The sequence below is a fragment of the Cebus imitator genome, unplaced genomic scaffold (genome assembly GCF_001604975.1).
Source record: "Cebus imitator isolate Cc_AM_T3 unplaced genomic scaffold, Cebus_imitator-1.0 Scaffold53, whole genome shotgun sequence".
Taxonomy (NCBI): Eukaryota; Metazoa; Chordata; class Mammalia; order Primates; family Cebidae; genus Cebus; species Cebus imitator.
The window spans coordinates 227,910-245,650 of NW_016107368.1; the positions used below are offsets into that span (position 1 = coordinate 227,910).

Sequence of the window (17,741 nt, forward strand, 5' to 3'; positions counted from 1 at the left end):
TAAATAAGCCAGGCATTTTCTTTTCTTCTTGTTTTGTTGTTATCGTACAGAAAAAAAAAAGTTTCATAGCATAATTAATGCTTAGGGATGCGGACTTCAGAGCCAATAAAATTTTGGTTCAAATTCCAGTGCTACCACCTACCAGCTGTGAGACATTGGACTAATTTCTTAACCATACTAAGCCTGTTTTGTCATCCATAAAATGAAGAAAATGGATGTTGAAAAGATTGAGATAATATATGTATTACGAGTTTGTGTTCCTCTAAATTAATATATTGAAACCCCAACTCCCAGTATCTCAGAAAGTAACTGTATTTGGAGATAGGGTCCTTAAAGGGGTAATTAAAATAAGGCCACTGGGGTGGGCCCTAATCCAATCTGACTGAGGTCCTTATAAGAGGAAATTTGGACACTATAATAGACGCCAGGGATGTACACACACACAGGGAAGACTGTGAGGACACAAGAAGGTAGCCATCTACAAGCCAAGGAGTGAGGCCTCAGAAGAAACAAATCCTGTCCACACCGTAATCTCAGTCTTCTATTCTTCAAAACTAAGGGAAAATAAATTCCTGTTGTTGAAGTCACCCAGTCTGTAGTACTTTGTTAAGGCAGTCCTAGCTAATTAATACAGCATGTAAAGGATTTAAAACAGTTTATGGAAAATGGTAAGTAACTGTAACTGTTACTGCTATTTTCACTATTTTCCCATGGCTCTTCTAATATTCAATTCCAAAAATTACACATGTAATTTAATCTTAAAATGTGGCTAAGTAGCAAAAGACAAAGAATTTCTTGGGAGAGGCAGTCCACTATGGGCTGTGAGCATCCCTGCACATTCTTGCTGGGTACTGCCCTTTCTTTTTCTAGGCCATTTCTAAGGGTTGTGTTTGCAAGTAGAAATCTTAAGGAAGGATGTAATATCTTCCTCCTGACAAAAAATAGGCTTGCTTCTGCTTACTGTAACAGTGGTGACTCATCCAAGCTCAATGTTCCTCTCCTGTAACATAACCCACTATGTGTGCAGACATTCATTATAGGCTTTTTGTGTCATGCAATGAGATTGGGGAAGCACATGAGACTGAAACAAATCAACATGAAGCTCTGGATACTATAAAGTCCTTTGTCTTTGATCTGTGAGTCTCATGTCTTCTGCCAGCATCCCATGAAATTTTAACAGGCTAACTTGTTAGCATTTAGTTCATTTTGTGCTGCTATAATGGAATACTGCAGACAGGGTATTTTATAGAAAACAGAAATTTATCTCCCACAGTTTTGGAGGCTGGGAAGTCCAAGATCAAGGATTTTGATGAGGGTCCAGTGTTTGCTTCTAAGATGGTGACTTGGATGCTGCATCTTTCAGAGAGGCAGAACACTGTGTTCTCACATGGCAGAAGGCAGAAAGACAAATGAACAAGCACTCAATTCCCACATGGCAGAAAAGCAGAAGAGGGTGAACCCACCCTGTAAGCTCTTTTTATAGTGGCATTAATCTATTCATAAGGGTGGAAACTTCATGACCTAAACACCTCCCATTAAGCTCCACCTCCTATTCCTGTTGCATTGGGGATTAAAAAATTCCCTACACGTAAATTTCGGGGGGACACAGTCAGACCATAACATCTTTTAAGCAGGGTAAGATCTCAGACATTGCACAGCTCTTAACAATTTTGCCTAACAGAGCCACAGAAATAATCAATTGGGAGTTCATTAGACTGAGGTAGCTCTAGTACTCTGAGGTCCTATATAAACAAACTGAAACCCAAATCAGGGTGAAGGGCCCTAGCCTAGGAAAATGAATCTTAAGCATAACCTATCAGAAACTGCCAACTAAGCTCTAACTAGGGACTTTAGAAATTGCCAGTAAACCTCTAACCAGGGAATTTGAAGCTATTGCTCCACTTTAATCAAATATTTTCTTTGTCTTGCTTCCATAAACACATTATGAAAGTTTTCCCCTTGAATCCCTTCATTGGAGCCCCAAACTGCCTGCAGTATGGAGTTGTTCCATTCACGAATCACTGCCTGCTCAAATAAATCCTAAAATATTAACGTACTTAAGTTTTTTAATACTGGAAAACATGAAGGCCTTAATGGCTAGATTAGGAGATATGAGACGACTCTGGGATTTAGTAGTGAATGCTTTCATCCAAGTAGTGGGAAAAGAAGAGGGGAGTAGGCTTCCCTCTTACCTGTTAATGAATGTTTAGAGACTAAACAGTGAGAAGTAGGGTTAAAACAGGCTACCTAAATAGTGTCTTGGTTGTTGCTCCCCCACTTCAGGGTGGGAGGCAGAAGATGTTGACATGACAATGAGGCAGCATCTCCAGGGCCCTAGAAAACAAGAAATTTGGCAGTGGAGTCAAGGAGTCCACAAAGCTGAAACAAATGGTATCAGCAATAAGAAAAGAAAACTTTGACTAGATTGAAAATACAAGTTTGTTGAGGCTGAGTTGGGCAATCAATCAAAGCTAAAAGTACAGCCCCGTGTTGCTGAACCAAGGGGATACATTCTGAGAAATGCATCATGAGGCGATTTCACTGCTGTGTAAACATCAGAGAGTGTACTTACACAAACCAAGATGGTACAGCCTACTATATACCTAGGCTATATAGTATAGCCTATTGATCCTAGGCTACAAACCTGTACAGTGTTACTGTACAGAATAACATAGGCAACTGTAACACAAGGGTAAGTATTTGTGTGTCTAAACCAACGAAACACAAAAAAGATATAGTAAAAATATGGTATTAGAATTTTATGGGACCATCATCTATATGTGATTCATATAATGACTAAAATGTCATTATACAATATAGGTTTAAACTGCATGGGTCCACTTACACATTAATTTTTTTTCTGCTTCTGCCACCCCTGAGACAGAAATACCAGCCCCTCTTCCTCCTCTTCTTCAGCCTACTCAACATGAAGATACCATGAGGATGACGGCCTTTATGATGATCCACTTCCATTTGGTGAATAGTAAGTGTATTTTCTCTTCCTTGTGATTTTGGTAACTTTTTTTTCTAGCTTACTTTACTGTTAAGAATACATTATGTAATACAAATACAAAATATTTGTCATGTTATTGGTAAGGCTATGGTCAACAGTTAGGCTATTAGTAAAGTTTTGGGAGAGTCAAAAGTTATATGCAGGCTGGACGTGGTGGCACATGCCTGTAATTCCAGCACTTTGGGAGGTCATAACAGGCAGATTGCCTGAGCTCAGTTTGAGACTACTCTGGGCAACATGGTGAAACCCCGCCTCTACTAAAATACAAAAAATTAGCCAGGTATGGTGGCAGGTGCCTGTAGTCCCAGCTATTCAGGAGACTGAGGCAGGAGAATCGCTTGAACCCAAAAGGCAGAGGTTGCAGTAAGCCAAGATCACACCACTGAACTCCAGCTTGGGCAACAGGGGGAGACTCTGTCTCCACAAAAGCCAAAAAAGTTATATGCAGATTTTTTTTTTTAAATTGTGCAGGGGGTTATTATCCCTGACCCCTGTGTTGTTCAAAGGTCAACTGTAGATGACGTTCTAGTGGTTGAAATCAGAAGCCACTTCCAACAGCTTCGACCGTGGTTTTCATACCCCTACCAGTAGGAATGGCTGGTAAACCTAGGCAAAATTTAGCGTCCTGTTTGACCAGTTGTTTTCTGAGACTACAGAGATTTATAGCACTAATCCCTTTGCAATGAAACAAATAAATGCTGTATCTTTGGCCTCACCAGCAAAAAGGAGGCTCAATACAGTTCTAAGACTCTATCAGAATAGGAGGCAGTACATGATGCCATCAGTGGCGGCTCCCAGATGTGAACATACAGAAACGCAGGGACCAGCACAATCTTGTTTCATTCTGACTGATCTTATGCTTCTCTTTAATGTCTGAGTGGCCTTGCATTATACCATGTATAGTAATTGAGGCTGAAACTACTTGGTAATACTACTCATATGACTTAAATCCATATATGATGATTTAAATCAGGTTTTTTTTTTTTTTTTTTTTGAGACAGAGTTTCACTCTTGTTACCCAGGCTGGAGTGCAATGGCTCGATCTCGGCTCACCGCAACCTCCGCCTCCTAGGTTCAGGCAATTCTCCTGCCTCAGCCTCCTGAGTAGCTGGGATTACAGGCACGCGCCACCATGCCCAGCTAATTTTTTGTATTTTTAGTAGAGACGGGGTTTCACCATGTTGACCAGGATGGTCTCGATCTCTTGACCTCGTGATCCACCCGCCTCGGCCTCCCAAAGTGCTGGGATTACAGGCTTGAGCCACCGCACCCGGCCTAAATCAGGTTTGACAATAATTCTGAACTAGAATAACCTTGACCCTTTGGGGTTATGTACTCGTATGTGAGGAAAATAAGCAATATAAGGGCTCTCTATAGGGAACAGGGTGTTTTTTGGCCCAGCTCTTGCACCCATAATTATTGGCAATAACACCACATATCAGCAGGTCAGTCAAAGCTCCCTTTCTTGGGTCATAATGTATAATAAATTGGTCCTTCACTACATTCTGGCTGCCTAACAAAAAGACCTATTGGTCCTCCGTTGGAACTTACAGTTGACCAACTCAAGACCTTGGATGACAGGACTGAGGTTAACACTGCAGGTTGGCTTCTTCCTGCTTCTGTGTCTGATGATAATAGCCTTCGTTAATTGCTATGAGACCAAATGAACAAATGTGGTACTGACTAAACAACTTGACTGTCAGATTAATCAGAGTAGCTGATGGAGTGGCATACTCACGCGAAATTGTAAGTTTGTCCAAGAACATGTCAGGCTGAGGAGCAGACTGCTAGAAGAGACTATCCACTATGGACTCTGAGTGTCCCTACATACTTAATAGGTATGCCAAGAATACAATATTTTTACCTAGTTCATGTCCCAGGCTTGTGTTTACACTAAGCAACCTTGAATATGAGGTAATAACTCCCTTTGGACAAAGACCAGGATGTTTTTTTTGCTTATTATAAAAGCAGTTACTATCCTAAGCTCAGTCTCTCTTACAGCATAACCCACTGTGTACAGACTTTCATCATGGGCCCTTTGTGTTCCTCTTATGGGAACTAGAAAAATGAACTGAATAAAACCAACCTGAAGCTCTGGCAACAGCTTTTGCTGTGAATAAGAAAATTCCTTTGTTTCTGACCCAGGTGTCTTGTGTATTCTGCAGCATCCCATGAAATAGTAACAGGTTAATTTGTTAGCTTATAAGTAGGGCAAAATCTCAGACCATGCACAGTTATTGACAGACATCAACTATTTTCTTCTTGGCGACAGCTGGCATTTTAGGCACCATGAGTTGGCTATCAATAAATTTATTTTATTAGAAAGACATGTTATGAAAAATTATTTTCCAAAGACTTAGCCAATAACACTACAAAAATAAAAAGCCCTCTAATTCCTGTGAATTTATCTGTGTATGCCCACGTCCGGTAATTATTTCACTGTCCGTCTGAAGTACTAACAGTACTAAATCCAATGCTCGGCGCCACGCCTCAATCTTTGGTGTAACAACATCGTAAACTCTTGGAATCTGCTCCAGTTTATTTGAAATGTCTGAATTAAAAATTCTACTATTTAGTTTACTATATTCATTCAAGATGTAAGATGAAGGAGAGCCAGAGTCTGTGGCATTTTGCAGATGATGTTGAATATATGTGCTGGCTTCAAATTCTGATGAGTAATTGGCAGTGTTATATAGGAGAGTTGAAAGGTATTTCTGCCATCCATTTGCCAGGAGTTTAAGCACAGTTGGTCTATATATTGCTAGAGATGAAGCCAGCCAAGAGGAAGTATTAGGGAGCCACCCTGAGCAGGCATGGTTTTCTTTTTTCAGAGATTGTTCTGCAAGAATTTGAAGAGAGCTAAGACACAAAAATTCAACTGCACCACCTCCAAGGAAGATCTTTTCCTCTTTTAGAGCATAATACAAACGATAGGCACAAGTCCAGAACCTATCTTCTTTGCTTTGCATCTGAGCAGTAACCGGGCTAGTGAGCACAGCTGTAACCAAATTAATCCCTTCTATTTTTAATAAGATTGCAATTCTGTTGTTCCTATCTACAACATCCAAGGGACTGCTTCTCCAGAAGGTTACACAGACCCCACTGCCCACACAGTCTTCATTCACTTGTGTAATGTAGGCCACCTGTACTGCTCCTGCAGCCTCTGCAAAAGCCTGCATGACGCTGCCATTCACTGAGCCAATTACCAACCGCTTACTGTTTATACATTTTTCAATCAAGTGTTCAGACACATTTCCTTGTACCAGGACAAGGTTCACATTGAACTGAGTTAATATCTGTAATATGTGATTTGCCCACAGTTCTTCTGAGCTGTCTTTTTGAAGCTTCATGCTATCTAACACTGTTTTAATATTTGCAGACTTATTAAATCCCAGGTGGCGATAATTCTCTGTGAGGTCACCTTCAATGAGAACTATTCGGACAGGTTGATTCTGCAATTCCTTGATCACAGTAGTATTAGATACTGAGACAACAGTGATATATCCTGGACAAACACAAGAAGTTGTTTCAGGTAAGCCTGGTAGAGAGCAAGTAAAAACTCTTGAAATGTCAAACATAAGTGGTATCATACAGTTGCCTTGTTGCACACAAGCATTCTGATATTGCAGCCGTACTGCTGCTTCTACTAACTTCATGCTGCTGTGATCTCCATGACTCAAGCCTACTGCCAACTCTGTCAAATCTTTACATCTGTAAGTTTTTAGAGTAGCTGTAACATGTTTTTGAAATTCATCCGGTTTGCTTACCCGTTCAGTGTTATCTGTCCTATTAAAATGCCTACTGTGGATTAGTACTGAGTTTCTGCAGCAGGTATCTGCAAGCAGGTTGTTTTTCAGAGTTCGCGATGTGTTCTTATCTGCTTCAACCTCAGTCCGAGGTTTAAAGAATTCAGATGATTTAAGAGGTCTCCCAGAAAGATTGGAAATGGTCAATGTTTGAGAGGTAACATCTTTGAGACCATGCTCTTCCTCTATCAAGTCAGTATCTGAAGGGATCTGAAGAAAAGGACACAAAACTTACACTAAATGTTTCAAGTTGAGAAAATGTCTTTGTGTTGTCCATATGGTCAAATATATTGTGAACAGGTACTTGAAGAGAAACTACCTCTTCACTACAAAAGTTTAAGCCTTCTGACATTACTGACACTATTACGGAAATGGGAACACCAAGATGAAGACATTCTTCAACTGCACTGCTCCAAGCACCAACGAGAAACAAAAGTGTACTGGTTCCAGTTCTATATGTGTTATTTTGTGCTTGAACTGCTTCACTGAGAAGCTGTCCCACTGCACTGGTTAAATCCAAACTTTCAAGAAGCCTTACTGTTGAACTGATTAATACACTTTTATGATATTCTTCATCTATAATAAATTTGGATGATTTTAGTGGGCCTAGGAAAGTTCTTCCTGTTTCTGCGAATGATGAAAGTTGTTGAAGTCCCACGTGTCTTCTTTTGTTTATGACTCTGCAAGCCATCACCATGTATCATGATCTGCAAATAAAATAAAAACGTGGAACTTTATTCAGTATAATTCATAGTTATAAATACTATATAGAAATAAAAATAAGATACGGTCCCTGTTTTTGAGGCACATATAATTTCCATTAAAAGTGGTCAGTGCAATGATACATATAATTCTATTAATGACAAAGGTATGGGGGAATGGAAGATAAGCACTCCATCCAACAGAGGAAATGAAGCATGAGAGCCGTAGGCAATGTTTCCAGAAGGCAATTCTTGGAATGGGTCTTGAAGAATAACTGGAGAGTTAGAAGTTGAAGGAGGTAGTAGTAAATGCACATATATGTGAAAAAACATAGTGTATTGGGGGAAACAGAAGCAATCTGGTTTTATGAGAATATAAAAAAACGTAGTAGAACGGCTGGGCTCAGTGGTTCACACCCGTAATCCCAGCACTTTGGGAGGCTGAGGTGGGTGGATCATGAGGTCAGGAGTTCGAGACTAGCCTGGCCAATATGGTGAAACCCCATCTCTACTAAAAATACAGAAATTAGCTGGGCGTAGTGGTGCGTGCCTATAGTCCCAGCTACTAAGGAGGCTGAGGCAGAAGAATCGCTTGAACCTGGGAGGTGGAGGTTGCAGTGAGCTGAGATCGTGCCACTGCACTGCAGCTTGGGCAACAGAGTGAGACTCCGTCTCAACAACAACAACAAAAAATGTAGTGGAGAACAGTAGGAGATGAAGCTCCAGAAGAGGAAAGGAGTTAGTTTATGAAGGGCATTATGTGCATGGCAAGGAGCTTAAACTTGATCCTGTAATGGTCATTGTCCAGGTTGAAGATAGTTATCATAGAATGGTGATGCCCAAACAACTGAAATGTTTCCAGTACACAAACCAAAACAGTCAACATTACCAGGTGATGCAGACTATTTGTTTATTATGAAACTAGTAAACCACAGCATATTCCATTATATATTATAGCACTACAAACATCCCTAGTCATTCCTTCATTTGTTCATTCATTCATTCATGCATTCAGTGAGTATTTCTTAAGCACATACAGTGTACCAGGAGGTACTGTGTTAATTGCTGGCAATTACAAAGATAAAGATTAAGTCACATACTCTGCCGTCAAGGATCTCCCATTCTAATTGTGCAGAGAGATATGAAAATGAAGCATCAAAATCCATCGTGAGGAGTGCTGAGAACAAGTCTGTTCAAAGCAGGACACAACCATGGATTCATTCCACCACAGGTTCAATAGGAAAAGTGCGTGGCATTTTTCCTCCTCTTCAGAATAATGAATGCTTGACATAGCTTCATCACTCTTTCAGTTCCATTGTTACAAGGGAGATCCCCAGCATTACGAGTCACAGCGAACCCAGAAATGATTAGCATTCTTTTTATTTTTTAGACAGGGTCTTGCTCTGTTGCCCAGACTGGAGTGCAGTGGCATGGCTCACTGCAGCCTCAACCTTGGGTAACTCTCCCACCTCGGCTTCCCAAGGAACTGGGACTACAAGTACATGCCACTTCACCTTTTTTTTATAGAGATGAGATTTCCCCATGTTGCCCAGTCTGGTCTCCAAGTCCCAGGCTCAAGCAATTCTCCTGCCTAGGCCTCTCAAAGTGCTGGGATTACAGGTGTGAGCCATTATACCCAGCCAGCATCCTTTTTTTTTTTTGAGACAGAGTCTTGCTCTGTCTCCCAGGCTGGAGTGCAGTGGCACGATCTCAGCTCACTGCAACCTCTGCCTCCTGGGTTTAAGCAATTCTCCTTCCTCAGTCTCCTGAGGAGCTGGGACTACAGGTGTGTGCTACCATGCCCGGCTAATTTTTGTATTTTTAGTAAAGACAGGGTTTCACCATGTTGGCCAGCCTGGTCTTGAACTCCTGAACCATGTTTCACCCGCCTCAGCCTCCCAAAGTTCTGGTATTATAGGCACGAGCCGCCGCACCTAGCCCCAGCCAGCATTCTTAATGTTTGCTTACAAAGGTGTTTCTCTGTCAAACTCTTCCATTCACTTAAAGAAAACCATTTATGATGTATCTTAAAGAAAGCATGCTTACATTTGCCTTTTATTGCCAGATTTCTCTACTTGGCCTTATAAGACCAAAATGGTGGTGGCAGGTCAGGAGCTGGGGCATGGGACGTGTTCTAGTAACATACAGTAAACATGTAGGATAGAGACAGCTTGTCATTGCAGAGGTGCCTGACTGCCACTGAGCCTCACTCCTATACTCACCCAACACATAGTTAATGAGGAGCTACCCCTAACTCCCAACAACTGCATGCCCTCTGAAGCTGTCCAAAGGGGCTGCTGTGCCCTTGGCGCGTGCCCTTGAGGACTGATCCCACTTGGCCACACAGGGGTTTATGCTTTAGGGTCTTTGAAAGAATTCCTGCTCTTCAACTTTCAAGCCTAAGCCACATTCCAAGGGCTGCTTCTTCCTCTAGAACAACTTGCTTTTCACTGGTCATTCACGATTTGGGTGAAAAGGTGGAGTCTGTGGTTCTTACTTGCTTAATGCAAATGGCCTGACTATAGTATTGTGGGGCATCCAGCCACAGGCATGAAAAGGAGGAACAAATATCTTTGCTTAATTTTTTAATTAACTGTTTTCCATAACAGCTGAACATTCCCACTGGCAATGTATGAGGGTTTCAATTTCTCCACATCCTCACTGCATTAGCTTCCTAGGGCTGCCTTACCAAATTACCCCAAACAACTGGGTAGCTTAAAACATTACACATTTATTATTTTTATTATTTCACAGTTCTGGAGTCTAGAAGCCCAAACTCAAAATGTTGGCAGAGCTATGCTTTTTCTGAAGGATCAAGGGAAGAATCCTTTTTTGCTTCCTCGAGCTTCTAGTTGCTCCTGGTGGTCCTTGGCTTCTGACTGCCTAATTCTAATCTCTGCCTCTGTTTCATACGGCCTTCTTATAACCCAGTGATACCAGTCATTGGATTCAAGGCCCACCTTAATCCAGTATGACCTCACTTTAGCTAATTACATCTACAAAGAACCTATTTTCAAATAAGATGTCATTTTGAGATGCTAGAAGGACATGAATTGAGGGTAGGGTGGGGGGAAATATTCAGTCCAGTATACTCAACAACACTTTCCATTTTTGCTTTTGTAACATTATAGATATCCTAGTGAATGTGAAGTGGTATCTCATTGTGTTTTGACTTGCATTTTCCTCATATTGAGCATCTTTTCATGTACATTGGCCATTTGTGTATCTTTGGAGAAATGTCTACTCAAGTCTTTTGACCATTTAAAAACAGATCAAGTTAGTCTTTTGTTGGTAAGTTTTAAGAATTACTTATACATTCTGGACACTAGAGCCTTATCAAACTATGATTTGCAAATATTTTCTCATTCTGTAGGTTATTTTCTACTTTTTTGATAATATACTTTTGTTTCGATGAAATCTAATTTACCTATTTGTTGTTGTTGATGCTCATATTATTTGTGTCATAGCTAAAAATCCATTGCCAAATCCAAGGTCATGAAGATTTATCCCAATGTTTTCTTCAAAGAGTTTTATAGTTTCATCTCTTATTTTAATTTATTGACCCATTTTGAGTTAATTTACTTTTACAATTTAAAGTAGGAGTCCAACTTTATTCTTTTGCATGTGGATATACAATTTACCCAGTGCCATTTGGTAAAGAGACAATTCTTTTCCCAACTGAGTGGCCTTAGCATCTTTGTCAAAAATCAATTGGCCAGAGATGTCTATGGATTTATTTCTGGACCCTCAATTCAATTCCATCAGTTTATACATTCATCCTTATGCCAGTACCACATGTTTTCATTACTATAGCTTTGTAGTAAGTTTTGAAATCAGGAAGAATGAAATGCCAAATTTGTTCTTCCCTTTGTTTAGCTTTTATATTTAAGCTCATAATTCATCTTAAACTAACTTTTGTAAATGGTGTCAGGTAGGGTTTCTTATTCCCTCATGGATGCCAAGTTGCTCCAGAATAATTTGTTGAAAGGACAACCTTGAAAAGACAAGACTGACTTTTTGTTTTTGTTTTTCATTTCTAACATGTTATGAAAGCTTACTAAGTTTGAGGCATTTTACACGTATTATATAATGTAGCATTCACAACAACAAAAACATGAGAGAGATACTATAATCTATTTTAGTGATGTAGAAAATGAAGCAGAATAGTTACATAACATACACAAAATGTCACAGCTAATTTGTAAAAGGCTGTGGACTAAAACCCAGGTTTGTCTAATGTCAAAGTCTATATAATTCTACCTTTTAGCTGCCCTTCATCCAGCATGATAGTAATTCATCCTCTCTTCTTTAGAATCTTTTACTGTATTTCCCTCTTCCAAATCTTTCTGCCTTTTTCCAAGCCTTATTCACACTCTTAACTTGTACATGTATCAGAGTCTTTGCTTATGATTTCCTTTTTATACTATGCTTATTAAATCACAAGATATTATTATGAGTAGCAAAGTCAGAGAGAACTTAGAGCAAATAGAAAAAGTCATGGGCTATTTCAAATTTAATCTGCATTTAATTTATGTAAAAAAGTTTCCTAGATAGAAAAGGCATGAAGTTATTTTAATACAACTAATGTATAAGCAAAACGTCACAAAAAACTGATATCAAAATCAATATTCAAGATAAATGTGCTTTGGCATTTGAAAAAACTCTTCCAAGTTTTAGTAATTTTTTAAAAAAGTCTTAGAATTCCCAACTTTACAAGAGCTCCTAAATTATTATTTTGAACAGTTTATAATTGGCTATAATTAAAATAAAATAAAAACAAAACAAAATGCCTTATCCTCTAACAGATTGGGTATATAAAGGCGAAGCAAAGAGGATAACAAGGTGATAATTTCAGAGATGATAAGTACTTCTGGCAACTCTTCATGCCATTGCACAGACACAATCTGATTCTTGTCCTGCTATGCATGTCCTGCTATGCACCAATGTTTTCCACAAACAGTTCTCTGTTTTCACTACTTGTCAGCTTAATGTTTCTTGGACTTTCTAATTGTGTAATGGAAGAGCAGAGTCAAGACTATTTAACTGGAATGTTGACATTAGAAGAAGTTTTCTTTTCCAGAGATCATGTCCAGTTTTGTCTAAGGTACTCAGTTTAGAGTAATAAGACATGCAATGCTTTCAGGAGCTGCATTTTGAAAAATAACAGTATTTTCTTGATGGGCATGATCAGTCTTTTCATCATCTAAATCAACTGTTTGCTCATCTCCAGTCTATTCCCAATATAGAAATCTAATCATATCACTCTACTGTTTAAAAATCTCTAACTCAGAAAATAAAGCTTTATGCCTTTGACAGAGGCGTCCCTTTTAAAAATGAACTCATATTCTTTCACTCCTAGGCTCAAAATTTTGCGAGGCCTACCCATTTTGCTTGGAGTTAAAGTCCTTACAATGCCCTAATTATCTGTAGTCCTTTCTTTACCCTTCTGACTTTGTCACTATTTTATCCCTCAGCCACTTTGTTCTGGCCTCTTTTTGTCATACTTTGCATGTTCCCTATCTTAATGTTTCTGTTCTAGTTGTTCCCTGTTTCTGGAATGCTCTTCCCCAGGAAATCTATTGCTGCGTCACCTTCAAATATTTTCTCAAATTTTATGCTTTTCAATGAGGCCCACTCCGAGCATTTTACTGAGTACCACAAATCCTCTTTTCCTTCTCTACTCTGGATTTCCTCCATCTGTTCGACTTTCTTTTTTCTATAACACTTATCCCCTTATAAAATAGGATATAGTTTACTTATTTATTTTTTATAGACTAGATCTCTCTCTTGGAATTTAATTTCCAGGAAGGCAATTTTAGTCAATGACATATATCCTGAGTATCTAGAATACTGCCTGACACACAGCAAGTACTCTATAAATACTTGGTAAATGAATGAATGAATTTTTTGTTTTACCACATTTGTTCCCCCAAATTTAAGTACAAAACTGAAGCAAGAGAAAACAGATGCCACTTTTAGTATTTCTCCAACATAAATATAAGTTTCAACCATCCTTGGAGTTGACATGATTCCTATTTGGTACCGCCTTAGTTGAGGCCCTTTAATTGCTTTGAATGAGAGTTCCTCCTTCACATGGTGGTCAGAATTAGCACCGATAAAGCACAAACCTAAACAGATTACTCCACTGCCAAAAAAAATCTATTTATCTTAAAAAAAGTCTTTACTCCTTGGCTTGATATATGTGCCCTATAATCTAACCTCAACCTAATTTGTGACTCCTCTCCCACCTTTCCTTATAACACTCATGATCTTGTCACACTAGAACATATCATTCATTTTCACTAAGCGATACTGATTTGAATATTCTACATTTTCTTCATCTCCATGGATGCTATAGAACTTTCATGACCCAAGGCAAATGCCTCATTTCTTATCAGGCCTTCTTTAATGCCCTAGAGTTTTCCCTCCTTTCTGTGCTCCCAAGGTACTTTCTATATCTATGGACTAAAGCGGATTAAAAACATTGTATTATGTTTGTGTCTCACTCCCCCACTAATCTGTAGATTCCTTAGTTATTCATCTTTTATATTCTACTTTTATTTTTTTCGAACTCACCCAGTAGTTGTCATAGTGAATGTCATATAGAAAGCATTAAATACATTTGGTAGATTTAAGAGTGCCTATGTGTTTAATGTTTTCCTGGATAATGATGATGATTAATGTTCTAAAGTGCAGTTACATTCGTTAATGGCTATTTTTCAAAACTGATTACATCCTTCTCAAGATATAGGAATTGGAATCTGAGCCTATAATTAAAATAATATTTAACTAGCAGTAAATATTCCAAATATAAAAGCCTAAATCATAGTGACATAAAAATAGGTTAATATACTACTCAGCCTTTTAATTGTCATTAGATCAAACATGATCCAAGAGCTCCTAGAAATTAGGATTAGGTTGGGAATATACTTGGTTGCTATTCATTTCTGGGTCTCAGAATCCCTTAGTATTGTATTTAAAATCAAGTATATTACATTGAAACTGTCAAGAGCAATTTTCCAAGTGAGAAAAATGACATGAAAATCATATACTAAAGTGACAACATTTTACTCAGCTCAAAAATTATCTTGAATTTGCACCATTTTAATTTTCACTGATTAACTTTATATGGAAAAATCACCTGCAATATGAGGATTAACTTTACCTATTTTCCAGAAGCCTAGTGAGATTTTTATCAATGATTACAATGCTTGGGTGTGTCTGGGATGTCATATGAACAAGACAGGCTGATTGATGGCTTTGGAAAATGTGCCATGTTTCTACTTAATAAAGCATGAAAAGTAATTTGACAGAGTGCTTCAAGAATGCACTTTGCACATGTTTTTCTGCCCTATCTTCGGGGAGATAAGTGAGACAAAAGAAAAAGACTAAAGTTAGTATTCTTCCTGAATCTATTTAGAATCCAGTATGGTTTTTAGAAATTATCTACTCTAGAGAAGGTATTGTAAGAGGCATAAAAGGGGTCCACATGTGTGAGCAATTAAAGGTTAGAAGTTTTAAGATTCTGTCATTTCTTCATTCTCACCAAAGTCAGTGGTCCACCCTACCTCAGTCTTTCTTCCCTGTCCTTTAAGCTGATTCCTGGCCAAATTCAGAACGGGCAGAACCTGCAAATCTGGCCCTCTGAACAAAAGATTGAGTTGGTTAACACAAGTTTCACGAGTAAGTCCAGGCCGTTACTGAGTCAACTGGATAAACAGACTACCCGTGTCTGACTCTGGAGTGCAGATCAAGTTGATATGGTTGGACAACTGGCCAAAGGAAATGGCTGGGGACGCGCGCGCGTATATATGTGTGTGTGTGTGTGTGTGTGTGTGTGTGTGTGTGTGTGTGTGTGTGTGTGTGTGTGTGTGTGTGTGTGTGTTGGTGTCTGGGGATGGGGTCCGATAGTTATAATAGGTGGGGCCAAAGTCCTACCTCAAAGGCAAACGCTACAGGCAACATATGTAAAAACGTTTATCTATGCAGTGAAGCTTTAAGTACATCCCAAGACCCACGCTATCCCCATACCCACGTTCCTCCAACGACACTGTTGCCCCATGCCACTGCTATACAGAAATTTTGGTGTCTAACATGCCAGAATCCCTGCCCAAAACAGGGAGGAGGTCAATGGCTGAAGGCCAAGCTCCAGGCACTGGAAAATGAGGAAAGTCTTGCGGCAAAAAGAAAGGGCAGTCCCCTCTTCCTCTAGCACTCCCAGCCGCATGCTGGACCAATTCACTCCAGGCCCTAGATTCTCATCTTTTCCCCGGCCCGAAGAGGGCAAGAAAAGCAAACATAAGGGCTCCCAAGTCTTCAACAAAGACTTAGCTTAGCCGTCGGCGGAAGCGCTTCTCTACTAACCTCGCTCCTTTCATCTCTCCTACCGCGGGCTGGAGTTCCCGGCTTCTCGCCGACCAGACGCAGTGCTGGCTGGGACAGTAACACCAAAAACGCCAGGGCTAGGGCGCCCCCTTCCCCGCCGCAGTTTGCGCATGTGCGAAGGGGGGCTTCTGGGGGAGCGGGTGGCTTGGTTGCTAAGAAACACAGCTGGAGAGGAAAGTTCCGCTTAACGCCGGGCTGCGAAAGGCGGGAAAATCGCGCTATTGGTAGAGAGTAGAGAGAAAGGGCCGGTTTGAAGGCCTTCTTTTCTGTCCATTGGATGAACTAGATATCAATCATTCAGGCTGGGTGGGAGGGGCTGACAGAGGTCGGTGAAAGCGGCCTTAGCAGCTACTTGTGAGCTGTAAAGACTTGGGTTGGGCGGGGCTGCGGGAGGTGACGCCGGGAGGTCGCTGCTTTGAGCGCCGGCTGGGGATCCGCTGAGTGTGAAGCTCTAACCTTCTACTGGGACAGGTGCTGAAGTTTTTACCCCAGAGCAAGGAAGGGATTGTGTTTAGTTTACGCGCCGTGTTATTCCTTTCCTTTTCGTGATCCTCGGTGTCGTTAGTAACCTCCCCCAACCTCCTGTAGCCAAATGGAAGCATTGTCCGAGAGTCAAGGGACAAAAGAGCGACTCTCCAGTTTTTCCTCTTATCAGCCCCATCAGCTGCTAGTACCCACAGTCCACAATAGGTTGGGGATAGAAGCCGCGTTCTTCAGCCAAAAAGGAACTGAGTACAGAGAATGAGATATTGCAGAACTGTTGGAGGACCTGATGGGGCCGACTGTGAGCTCCAAGAACCACGGCCAGGGGAGCTCCAGACTCTGCCACTGTTAGGAAGGTGAGGATTCAGAAGTCGGCCCCTGGAACTATGGAGCTGAAAACCACACCAGTGCATGTGCAGTCCAGGGATCAAGAATCTAAAGCTGCTACAACCAACTCCTACCGCATGTAAAACTGGCGATCCACAGGAGTAAGGAAGCAGTGCAGTTGCTGCCACTGCTTCTTGACCCAAAGCTGGGGAGAATAGACTGCAGGAGAGGCTGCAGGAGAACCTGAAGTGTAATCCCAGATCCCTGGAGTAGTTTTTCACTTGGAAAATGTAGTTTTTCCCTTTTCAGCCTCTGAATTATATAGGATAGCATGCTAGATGAAGGTGGGAAGGGATGCTGTGTTTCAATCAAGGATGTCCCGCAAAATAAGCAAATTCTATTATTTCGACATAGGCATATATGGAAGTAAATATTTCTTAAACAACTGCCTTTCAAATACACCGAGTACATGTAAAAATTGGCACATTTTCAGATATACCAAGTACATCAGAATTGCATTTTGACACAGTACCATCCGCTGTTCTAGGATGCCTTCCTTTGCCTCTTTTCTCTCTCAAAAGGCCCTAATTTTAAAGAAAAACCTAACTGCTTAAAAAAAAGAACCAGGTTTTTCACCAAGACGTTGATAGCCAAAAGCACAAATATTAGCAAGAGGAAAAAGGGAAAATTGTTGAGGTTCATTATATAGTAGGCAATAGGTACTTTAATAGTTTATTATCAATTATTCTGGTTCTGCTAACTATTCTAGTTATGTAGTTTATCTTTCTCCCACGCGGGTGTGTATTACAGGCATCTAACTATCTTACAAGTTCAGACTAATGGAAGAAAAGAGCAGCAAAAATTGAACTGAATGAATCCCAAAAGCAAGAAATTAAAGAAGCCCTTAATTTATTTGCTGTTGATGGGTCTGGAACCATCGATGTAGAAGAACTGAAGGTTCTGAAATAATTTCTAATTCTAAATCTTTTTTTTTTTTTTTTTTTTTTTAGACGGAGTTTCGCTCTT

The 17,741-nt window shown here is 40.1% G+C and overlaps 1 protein-coding gene and 1 long non-coding RNA gene across 2 annotated transcripts in view; one reads left to right on the forward strand and one right to left on the reverse strand.

Annotated features, from left to right (window-relative positions):
* Positions 1-4,458: 4,458 nt before the first annotated feature.
* BBS12 (Bardet-Biedl syndrome 12) lies at positions 4,459-16,104 on the reverse strand. Its single transcript, XM_017528225.2, is given in 3 exon segments — positions 4,459-7,047; positions 7,049-7,526; positions 15,885-16,104. Coding segments are annotated over 2 exon segments (2,133 nt in total). The 5' UTR covers positions 7,517-7,526; positions 15,885-16,104; the 3' UTR covers positions 4,459-5,382.
* A 132-nt stretch (positions 16,105-16,236) lies between these two features.
* LOC108304182 overlaps positions 16,237-17,741 on the forward strand; it is a 6,472-nt gene continuing 4,967 nt past the window's right edge. The window contains exon 1 of the long non-coding RNA XR_001825153.2: positions 16,237-16,744. This is a non-coding gene — a long non-coding RNA (uncharacterized LOC108304182). The remainder of the gene's footprint in view (positions 16,745-17,741) is intronic.